Source organism: Echiichthys vipera (assembly GCF_963691815.1).
Source record: "Echiichthys vipera genome assembly, chromosome: 13".
Taxonomy (NCBI): Eukaryota; Metazoa; Chordata; class Actinopteri; order Perciformes; family Trachinidae; genus Echiichthys; species Echiichthys vipera.
Genome location: NC_139838.1, coordinates 23,699,009 through 23,711,544, shown reverse-complemented (window position 1 = coordinate 23,711,544; position 12,536 = coordinate 23,699,009). Strand labels below are relative to the sequence as shown.

Below are 12,536 nucleotides of genomic sequence, written 5' to 3'. Positions count from 1 at the left end.
AGTTGCCCTTCTTCTTCGTTGAAGCCACCAGTCGCTTCCACGTGAGCGCCGGGAGGAAGATGGACTGTCCCCTCTTCAGCCCGCGGTCTTTCTGGCTGTTGAGAGAGCGGCTGCTGATGCTCGGGTAGTGGCTGAGCGAGCCCGGCCGGTTGTCATAGTAGCCTGATTTCCGAGAGCCGGGAGACAGTGATAGTACAGTGCCCATGGTGAGTCAGTGCTCCACAGATTAAACTGCCTTACTGCTGTTGTTGTTGTTGTTGTTGTTGCAGCAGAGACGGGACGCGTTTGAAGCACAGCTCTCTTTTATTTCTTTACTTCCAGCAGAGATGAACGTGGAACAGCATGAAGAGATGAGTGCAGACAACAACGTGAACAGAACACAGTTCAGATGAATAAGGCTGTAACATAAAACACAGGAAGAGAGAGATTAAACAAATGGACTCAAATAAAATAATAATCCCATTTTAAATATGGGCCACACATTTTAAAGAGACATTAACCTAAAATCAAACATGATTAAAAAACCCACTTAATATTAAATTCTAGAGAATATTTATATATAACATATCAGGCCAAATGTGTATGAAATGATGGAAAATATCTTTATTTGCATGCAGTCTTTTGTTTTACACAGAATATATGTGTGAAGACCATTTTTTCGGAGCTTTAAGTGGAAATAAAAGCGTTAATCAAGAGCCTGAGTGCATTTCATTTAATCTGTGAGCTCATATTCTCTGAAAACTATGAAAAATTCCTGGATTCATAACTATTAAAAGGACTATGATCCTTTCCTTAATGACTAAATGAAGGCGCTGAGATGGTGAATGGTGCGTAAAGAACCCATTTTACGCACATTCTTCCCACATATTATTTGATTAAAATAGACAATAAACATCCTTATTTTAGTTTAAAGAGACAAACATTTAAATCTCCACCACTATCCTCCTCAGAGCTGGTGCTCACCTGGGTGTGTACGAGATGATACATATATGTTTTGCCGCAGTGCAAAGATCCAAAGTTGCGCAAAACAAAAGCGCTGTTTCTGCAGACGATGCTGAGCGGGTCTGTCTGCAGAACCAGAGGCAGAAAGTCACTCTTGCAGAAGCTCTGACCTGCTCTTCTTCAAAGATGCTGAAGTGTGGAACAAAGCGTCGGTCCTCGCCAGCCGGAGTGCAGGTGTCATCCTCCGCTGCACCTCAAACCTCAGGCGGGAATGGGGGCTGACTTTATCGCGATTAACTGCCTTTTCGTTTGTGTCTCCATGTCCGGAACGCGCAACTTTCACAGTGTCCCAGTCCTTTCAATGCACTCCATCTCTCAGGTCCGAGCGTAAAGTCTCCCGGTTCTGTCGCCGGTCTCCGGTGCAGCTGTGTGTCCGCACGCTGAGCGATTCAGTCGCCTACTGACCGATGGTCGGTCCCGGCAGCCCGACCTCTGAACGGGCTGCTCACACGTTAGAGGCTGAGCAGCCAGTGAGCGCGCACACACACGCCTCCCAGAGACACAGACTCCTCCTAACAGGGCACACACACACACACACACACACACACACACACACACACACACACACACACACACACACACACACACACACACACACACACACACACACAAACACACACAGTGAAGTACTCTAACTATAAATGACACATGATTTACATTTAATATTAAAAAATATATATTATTACATTACCAATTGCATTGGTTTTAAAGATTATCCTATAATAAACCTATTTTGCACATATGCCTATTACTAGTAGCACACATGCCTATATATGTAGACATTTAGTTTAATTTAATCAGAAAAAACAATACACATATATAGCAGACTTAATATACAACTTCTGATAGGCTGGAGGATTCAGGAAAGATTGACAGTCATGTTCAGCTGAGAACTGAGACAAACGGGAAAGAGAGGATTAGACACTGTGGTGTGCACAGAGAGAAGTGTGTTGTTTCGCCTGAACCCTAGTTATTATTATTATACGTTTTAACTAATTGCCTTATTAACAGTTAATGCTCTCAATGCTCAGCCATCAATACGTTTTAAATCCCTTTGAGAGGTTTAATTGGAGTAAAATCCATTTATTAGCAACTAAATGACAAACTTCAGCTGCTTACTTCACATTTATTAATCCTCACATTAATAAGTGCATTAATGTGAACTAGAAAGAGTAAACTCTATAACTTATCTATAAAGTAAATAAATAATAATCAAGGAGTTGAGTTTCAGACGCCCTCAGTAAACGGCATGTTGTTAGACAGTGATGCTGGGCTGTTTATCAAAATGCTTTAGTTTTTGTGTCTCCTGTAATAACTAAGACTCAGAGAGGAGGAACTGTTAGATTGCATCTCAAGAATTCCCTAAAGATGTGACCTTATGGGAAACCAGAAGATAAACAACATAAACACGTGATAATGAGGCGGATGCGATAAGAAGAATAAGGAGAAGACATAAACAGACGATATAGGAAGAGGAGAAACACGACAACACACGGAAAACTCAGCAAAAGAAATGCAAAACAACAACAACTCCATTCATTTTACAGTGTAAAGAAGTTCAATCAACACCCACTGACCCTTGATCTGGTTCCTTCTTTGCACTGTGCTTATAGGTCCAAAAATAAACCCAACTCAAGAGACCACTGTGTTACCCATCTAAGCTTTTGCCCTCAGGACGCCGCTTCAGGTCTCTCATTAGGAGACGAACAGATGAGACATGTCTCCTTCATCTCAAGTGTACTGATGTGTCCACTTATCTGGCTTTCTTGCACAACGGCACCATGTTGTCGATGTTGGTTTTCTGTTTCATCATTTTCTCGTATGAGTAGGATATCTTACGAAATACAGTATGACTGACTGGTACGTGACCATAACAGTGAGGTTTAGGCACCAGAACGACTTGGTTAAAGTGTAAATCTGGTGTATTTGCATTCCATGATTGTTTTTGGCATGAATATACATCAAATAAGTCATCGAGACAGTTTTTTTTCGTTGATCACCTATTTACAGCGAAATCGCTAACAGCATGACATGGCTAACACTGAGCAGCTCGGTGCAGTGCGCTGAATCATCCAAAACAGCTTTTTATAACCACTAATACTGCTCGAAATAGCACCAAACCTCTGCAGTAGCATTATTAGGAACCCTACACATAACATGAAGCAACAACAACGTAGTTAGCAAACCCGGAGTTTATTAAAAAAGACTGTTTTAGAATGCTACAAGCTTTAGTAATTGGCAGCCCAAACAAGTCGATTGCTGAATACACTGGAACAACTGAACTGAACTCCAGTGCATTCGGTAATCAACTTGTATGGACTGCCTCTCAGACCACAACTGAAGAAGACGTCTCTTTAGAAAAGTTGTTAATTTTGACAAAAAACAACAACAATGAAATACACAAATTCTAAAATCACAACATTTTTTAAAGCATGCAAGAAGTGGTGCCGGTTCAAGACCAGCAAAGAGTTGGTGCCGCTCTGGAACCAGTTTTCCTGGCCGAGGGCCGGTTCTTTGGCTGTCGAAACAGGAAGAACCGGTTCAAGATTGGGCACCTGCTCTGAACCGGCCCTCAAGATGTCTTGGTCGAAAAGTCGTATCTGAAGAGGAAAACAACAAGTGCAGGAGGAAACGTGCAAGCTAAAAAAACACGCTACCTAAGTGATTGACCGTCGTACGGTTCGTGAAGCGTTTGATGAAAACGTGGCTTTATAGAACGTCACCTGAGCTCCTTCTTTGCTCTGGACTTAATTTCTATAGTAATCATTAGATTACTTACAAATTACAGTACATTGTTTTTCTTTTATATGTTTTTATGTGAACCCTGTCTGTAAAACACAAACAATACATTTACACTAAAGGTGTAAACAGTCTGTAACTTTGTGCAAATACACCTGAAACTGTCCTCCTTCTCTTGTTTGTCAAAGATCTGCCAGCAGACTCCAGAAGAAGAAACTTTCAAACCTGTCATATAGTGCCTGTCAGCGTGAGTGACTCAGTGTTGTACGGGGTTGTCTTCCCACCTCCCACAGGATTTTTGAAGGACAGGAAAGTCCCCTGAGACAGACAGAAGAGGAGAAGATGTTCTCTCAGTCATCATCCCGTCAGAAGGACCCGAAACCTTCAGCCTGTCAACGGAAACCTCTATTAAGTGCATTAAGAAAAGAGAAAAAGAGACAAGCAGCAGTAAACTCTAAAAGATGAGTGAATATTTTTCAAAGCAGAAGGCTGAAAACTACAACAACAAATCACCTCGAAAGACTTTCTTTATCTGGAGCCTTTTTTAGTCAGAGCTAATCCGCTGATTGATCAAGAATCACTTTAAAACCTCACAGACATCATCTAAAAGCTCATTTGGCAGCTTCTGAAACATGCTGTCTGACTGAATTCAATTCAATTCAATTCAACTTCATTTACAGTGCCAAATCATAACAAAAGTTATCTCAGGACACTTTACAGAGTAGGTAATAACCACACTCTTTGACTTATTCATGATTTACATAGACCCAACAATTCCCCCGGTGAGTACGGTGGCGTTGAAAACCTTCCCTTCAACAGGCAGTGAGAACGTGGGACAGACCCAGCTCTGTGGAGGACGGACATCTGTCTGCACCGGTTGGGGAGGAAGAAAAGTCGTCCTGCAGGAGACATAGAACCCCTCCTTCTGTGCTTCACTACAACTCTTTTATTATAGAAATGCAGCATATATCTAATAATACAGAAGTTATACAGGAAGACATGTGGATTATCATTAATGAACAATCATCTTCAATCAAAAGGGAACTGAATGCAAATAACTGTTCACGATTTTGCAGAGAATAAGATGAAAATATCGGTTAGCTTAGCGTAGCGTAAAGACTGGAAACAGAGGGAAACAGCTGGACTGGTTCTGTCCAAAGAAACTGTAAGTTGTTGTTTTTCACGCTTCAGTTGTGTACGCGTTAAAACCTGTTTTTTAGTGAGATTAGAGGTGCTGGTCGGTGGACGTTATGACATTTGGACAGAGCACAGCGTCATGCTTAGCTAACAGGAAAACGCGATATTGATCTTCTCATCGAACTCTTGGCGAGAAAGTGTTTGTTTCTTTTTTAGTTTTTCCCAAAATGTCAAACTTTTCTTTTAAAAAAACAACAAAACAAAGAAAACTAAAATAAGACATAACAAACAAAGAGTAGAGGAATAAAATACGCTGTTTCCCCAATTGAAAAATAGGCAATAGGAGTCAATTATGGAAGGAGAGGGAGTAACATACTCAACCATAGATTGTGTTCTTGTTGAAGTCAACAGGTAAACCTCTCATGGCATAATTCATTTCTTCTTAAATTAAGAAAACACATCAGATTTACTCCCTTGAGGAGGCAGAAGGTTGTCTGAATTGTGGTTGAATCCTCAGAGACTCCACAAGCAGCAATTAACAGAGCCGGGCTCCAGGGCAAACATTTAGACACTGTTAACATCTCTTTAAGTTTAGTTTGTCTCATTTGCACAAATAACACAATGCATTAAAGGAGTAAAAGGAATTAGAAACGCCTAAAGGGCTTATGACGTTATCTCACCAGAGAAGGAAGAAAACAGCTGCAACACAAAGACGAAAAATAAACAAATTACCAATAAAATAACAATGAAATAAACACACGATACGTAGGTCAATTGCTACTAACGCATAGTATTCTATGCGTTAGTAGCAAAGCAGTAGTTAGTAGTAGGCCTATACAAAATGAATGAAGGCAGTGTTGGGATGGTGCATTCAAGTTCACCTCGGATCGTCCCTTTTCCCAAGTTGTCTCGTCCTTCTTGTGATTTTGGTGCGTTCATGAGCTTCAGGTCTGAATGTGGAAACAACTCGGACGCTACAAGGAAGATGATGTTTTGTTCCTAAGACCGTTCAAACGACACGTTGATAGCTGTTTCCAGTATTTATTGTTGTTGCTGCATTAGTAAAATTATCTAAAACCACTAAAATATTGCTTTAGCAAACTTGTTATCAGGGTTAATGCTAATGAATAACTTTGATAACTAATCTAGGTCACTCTACATGGACAGAAACTAAGGGTTATAACCTAATATATGTTACAAATTACATCTGAGCAAATCATTCATATGAAATATGTGAATTAATAAAAAAGTTTTTCCATTAACTCAACATTCACTTACTTCCAACCTGGCACCAACATTTTCACCCACTTCCTGAGTCGTTTCTGACTTGTTGTTCCAGTTGGGAACTCATTTTTCTGATTATTCTGACAGCACATGAATGCAGCACGATATGATTGTACTTGACAGAGGGCTGTTAAATTACACGTTTAAAATCTCTCGTTTTAACCCAAATAAAACTCAGAATGATGAAGTTTTTAGCCGACGAGACGCAGATAAAACAAGCCGAGAGTCCTCATCCGGCATAAACGCATCTTTGTTTTTCTCTGCTGTTTAGGTTTTTTACGTCAGTGTGAGCTGACTGGTTGGCTGGTTGAGCTGTATAGGGGAGATCTCCTCATTCAACACACACACACACACACACACACACACACACACACACACACACACACACACACACACACACACACACACACACACACACACACACACACACACACACACACACACACACACACACACACACACACACACTATCCTTTCTCCGTCCTCATTTTCTCTGCTGTTCTTCCCTTCAACAGCTGCAGGACTCTCAGCATCTCCTGCACAGCTGACCCGGATACACTGATGGACATGAAAAGAGCTGTTGTTGTCCTCTGTTGACACACACACACACACACCACACACACACACACACACACACACACACACACACACACACGGAAACAGACTTGTGATGCCTGTTAGTATCACCATAATCCCCATTTTGACATTTTATTTTTTTTAAACTAAAATAAGACATAACAAACAAAGAGTAGAGGAATAAAATACGCTGTTTCCCCAATTGAAAAATAGGCAATAGGAGTCAATTATGGAAGGAGAGGGAGTAACATACTCAACCATAGATTGTGTTCTTGTTGAAGTCAACAGGTAAACCTCTCATGGCATAATTCATTTCTTCTTAAATTAAGAAAACACATCAGATTTACTCCCTTGAGGAGGCAGAAGGTTGTCTGAATTGTGGTTGAATCCTCAGAGACTCCACAAGCAGCAATTAACAGAGCCGGGCTCCAGGGCAAACATTTAGACACTGTTAACATCTCTTTAAGTTTAGTTTGTCTCATTTGCACAAATAACACAATGCATTAAAGGAGTAAAAGGAATTAGAAACGCCTAAAGGGCTTATGACGTTATCTCACCAGAGAAGGAAGAAAACAGCTGCAACACAAAGACGAAAAATAAACAAATTACCAATAAAATAACAATGAAATAAACACACGATACGTAGGTCAATTGCTACTAACGCATAGTATTCTATGCGTTAGTAGCAAAGCAGTAGTTAGTAGTAGGCCTATACAAAATGAATGAAGGCAGTGTTGGGATGGTGCATTCAAGTTCACCTCGGATCGTCCCTTTTCCCAAGTTGTCTCGTCCTTCTTGTGATTTTGGTGCGTTCATGAGCTTCAGGTCTGAATGTGGAAACAACTCGGACGCTACAAGGAAGATGATGTTTTGTTCCTAAGACCGTTCAAACGACACGTTGATAGCTGTTTCCAGTATTTATTGTTGTTGCTGCATTAGTAAAATTATCTAAAACCACTAAAATATTGCTTTAGCAAACTTGTTATCAGGGTTAATGCTAATGAATAACTTTGATAACTAATCTAGGTCACTCTACATGGACAGAAACTAAGGGTTATAACCTAATATATGTTACAAATTACATCTGAGCAAATCATTCATATGAAATATGTGAATTAATAAAAAAGTTTTTCCATTAACTCAACATTCACTTACTTCCAACCTGGCACCAACATTTTCACCCACTTCCTGAGTCGTTTCTGACTTGTTGTTCCAGTTGGGAACTCATTTTTCTGATTATTCTGACAGCACATGAATGCAGCACGATATGATTGTACTTGACAGAGGGCTGTTAAATTACACGTTTAAAATCTCTCGTTTTAACCCAAATAAAACTCAGAATGATGAAGTTTTTAGCCGACGAGACGCAGATAAAACAAGCCGAGAGTCCTCATCCGGCATAAACGCATCTTTGTTTTTCTCTGCTGTTTAGGTTTTTTACGTCAGTGTGAGCTGACTGGTTGGCTGGTTGAGCTGTATAGGGGAGATCTCCTCATTCAACACACACACACACACACACACACACACACACACACACACACACACACACACACACACACACACACACACACACACACACACACACACACACACACACACACACACACACACACACACACACACACACACACACTATCCTTTCTCCGTCCTCATTTTCTCTGCTGTTCTTCCCTTCAACAGCTGCAGGACTCTCAGCATCTCCTGCACAGCTGACCCGGATACACTGATGGACATGAAAAGAGCTGTTGTTGTCCTCTGTTGACACACACACACACACACCACACACACACACACACACACACACACACACACACACACACGGAAACAGACTTGTGATGCCTGTTAGTATCACCATAATCCCCATTTTGACATTTTATTTTTTTTAAACCTGAGATTAAAAGTGGATGAATGACATGAAACGTTGCCTCAGCATTTGTTACACCGACAACAAAGATGTTCATACGTGTCCTTTAAATGTTCGTGACAGCTTTCAAAAAGAGCATTTATATGTAGTTTTCCTCCTGGTTTGCAGTGGTAGAATAATGTAACTAAGTTCATTTACTAAAGTTCTGTGCTTAAGTTCATATTTTCTTCTTATGCCATTTTATACTTACTTATACTTCACTACAATTCAGAAGGAAATATTAACTCTTTACTCTACAAACGAAGATTTCTGCACACAAAACATACGAGGATGACCAGCTGAAACAGTCAGTCAATCGACTAACAGAAAATTAACCGGCAACATTTCATGTTTCCATCTTCTACAATGTGAAGATTTGCTGCTTTTCCTTTTGATACTTTTAATATTTTGAGATTTTGTTGGTTGAACAAAACAAACATTGTGAAGGTGTCACTTTGGGCTCTGGGTAACCGTGACCTCTATTTATCACGATTTCCATCAGACAGCCCCACAGTGAAATCGCTCTCGTCAAAGCCACCAGACTCCATTGACAAAAACAGTAACTTTACCTCCAAGAACACAGAAGTTTCTGGTCTACCGCTGCTACGATTGGTTAGTTTGTTTGTGTTTTTGTGTGCGTCTGGTGATTTGACCATAGTTCTCTCAACATGATCCAGTCGTCCTCGCCCACGGGAGTCGCCATCTTGTCAGACTTTGACTCCGCCTTGTTGTCCTGTTACCAAAAAGGGCATCTATGTGACATTGGAGGGAGGGAGATACGTCCATCTGGCTGACTGGAAGGAGAGGGAGTAATATACTCAACCATAGATTGTTTTCTTGTTGAAGTTAACAGGTAAACCTCTCATGTCCATCTGGCTGACGTTTACCTCCGAGGAGAAGTGAGGGCCAGAGGCTAGCTGTCACTCAAGAGGCCACGGCCCTAATTATTCATAAACTTTTACCTCCAATAAAATAAAAACTAGCCTGAAAACATTCACCCCCCTCAGTGTTGTCATGGAGATATGACCTAAACATACAGACTATAATGTTTTTTTATCCCAGGCCTTAAACAGGTTTAATGATGCTGTGAAAACGGCCTGTTTAACATGGGGGTCAATGAAAACCTCTCTATTGTGAAACCTGCAACCCTAGTGGACACTCAGAGAACTGCAGTTTTTGTCACTTCCTGATTGGATCAACCAGGAAGTCCCTGTGGTGGGGGCTTGGATTTAACCGATTAGGAAGTAACAAAACCAACAAACAAACTAACCTAACGAGGCAGCGGTCGACCAGAAACTCCTGTGTTCTGTGAGGTAAAATGAATGTTTTTGTCGGTGGAGTCTGGTGGCTTTGACGAGAGCATAAAACACCTTCAGCTCCCCCTGTGTGAACTTAAACAGGGCTGTCTGATGTCAAAGTAAAGCCGTGAGAATATGCTAAATATAGTGTAACGTTAAGCTGCTGCCCCCGTCCACAGCAGCACGTTGTCTGTCCTCCTGTCTGCTTCTCAAACAGGGGACATACTGACCGTCTTCTACAGTAGACAACACCGTGACCTCACACAACCACACTTCCAAACATCCAGAATATCCCTTTAAGTAAATGATCTGAATACTTTGTACACTTCCTGTTTGTAGCTCTTTTAAAATCCTAATTTTAGGTCAGAAATCTTTTTATGGTATCCTATGCTGTTGTTTGACCCAGTTGCGTTATGTAATTGCAATTTGTACTGTCATGTCCCACATTCTGCAGCAGGAGGAGGAGAAGACCGGTGCAGTCCATAAAACAAATTGTTTCCTTTTTTGCTTTTTTTGGGGGGTTTTGTTTGTTTTTTTAAACGAGGCTTTACAAATGAGGCCCGGCAGCTGTATTTCTTTCTTTTATTTCACTGCTCTCATCGTCATCTGACACTTTTATCCACATCCAAACGCACGGTGCATACGTCTTGCCTTTCAGTCACACACCCACGGATCTTATTTTATATATTTTTAGAGAGCAGCATGAATGCACTGAATGGAAATCTAAATTGAGTTTGTGCAGCAGAAGGAGCTCCTGTTTCCTTTGGTGTAATTATGGTTTCTGGTGTACAGTAGCTACTGTAACTTAAATAATAGTTTATATATAATCAACAAAACATCCACTTACCTACAAATTATACAGTAGAGTATATATTTACAGTTTGGAACATTACACACTTGTCCTTTTTGTCATTTCTGATTCACATGCATACACGATCGAGCTACTTCATGTTTATAACTTTGCATTTTTATTTTTACAATTTACAATTATTTTTTTTACTTTAATACGGACATTATTGCTCTCTACTATATATAAGATTATATATGATTTTACAAACTTTTATTGACCCGCAGAGGAGAGGTCCAGGTGTTTCAGCAGCACAAAGACAGAAATAAGTAGAGATAAACAGGACAAATTAAGACTTAAATACAACTAATATAAGAATAGAATTAAACATATTATACTGCTACACTTCACTGTACTTTACTGTAACTTAGTTCTGTAAGAAATGCTGCTACACTTTTAACACTGTTATCACTTATCACTCTTTATCACTTATTTAGTTTGTACTTATTTTATTTCAACATGTTTCTAAACTGCACGCTGCGTATTGTTGTATATTGTATTTACCTACGTTTAACCACAACGTCGAGATATAACTATGTTTTTATTATATATAAAGTTGTTTAAGGATTAACTCGACCTTCATGAGCTGCAACATTAAAGTGATGAACACATTAATGCATCAATAATTATACTCCAGAGATATTATATAATTCTTAAATGTGCCGTTCTGCATAATGAGCGCTCTTACTTTTGGAAGTATATTTGGATGCCAATACTTCATCATGCTTTCACTTGACAGTGGTGTGATGTAGTTTTATTTAAGCAGAATACACTTAGTATAGTGTGATTAAGTAATGTTAGTGTTGCAATATGCATTTGTTTTGTACAAGTATGTGAACAAATAGGTGCATATTTGTCAGAAACTAGCACTGTTATGTCTACTATGTTTGTTTTTACATCTTTGTTGCTCTTTTTTTTGTCTATTCCCACCTTCCTGTAAAGTGCACTGACAGCTATGGTACACTAAAGTTCAATTCCTTGTATGTGTTCATGTACTTTGCCGATAAAGATGATCTCGAGGTTGGGAAAGGACCCCATCCCAAAACATCAAAACAAAAACGACGAGCAGCACTGAGAAAAAGAAAGAAAAGCACCAAAATGAGAACAAGAAACAAAATATCAGAAACAAAAGAAAACCAGGACAGTGAGTTCACAGAAAAAAGGAGGGCACAGACTGAAAGAGGAGAGAAATGGCGAGGAAAAGGGGAACGAGAGAAAGGGAAGGGACCATAACGAGGCCAGAGACGGGCGGACGGGCGGGGTCATCGGGCTCAGCTGTGGCTGCTGCTGGAGTCAGACAGGTTCACCTGATGACACATCTGTCTGTCTGACTCACCCAGACTCTGTAATCTCACTCTTAAAGACCTGCAGACGACACAACACACACGAGAGACAACACACGCACACACACGGTGGGATTACATGACGGTGATTCAGGCCCGTTTCAGGCTTTTATTAGATATGAAATAATGACCTGATTTAGTGTCCACGTCCATATCTGACGTGGTGGAGGTCCCTTCTGCACGGATAAGTAATACGCTGCTGCTCCGCTGCTCTGTTGCACACGTGACGACTCGTTTCATAGTTAAACCTGATGGACAACAACACTGAGTTTACAAAATTGAGATTACCCCCTCAGTTTTAAAACCCCCTGACTGTAATAGTGCCATACGTTTTATCACTGGAGATCCTTTTAAAACAACGTGGTCTCATGGGAGGGCGTATAAATAGCACGCCACTTTTCATGACT

At 40.3% G+C, this 12,536-nt stretch overlaps 1 protein-coding gene across 1 annotated transcript in view; it reads right to left on the bottom strand.

Annotated features, from left to right (window-relative positions):
* LOC310955392 (cyclin-dependent kinase 5 activator 1) overlaps positions 1–205 on the bottom strand; it is a gene marked incomplete at both ends in the record, with an annotated part of 1,096 nt that extends 891 nt beyond the window's left edge. Inside the window, 1 exon segment of the mRNA XM_083925210.1 lies at positions 2–205. Within this exon segment, the coding sequence (XP_083781336.1) occupies positions 2–205 (204 nt within the window).
* Positions 206–12,536: the final 12,331 nt, after the last annotated feature.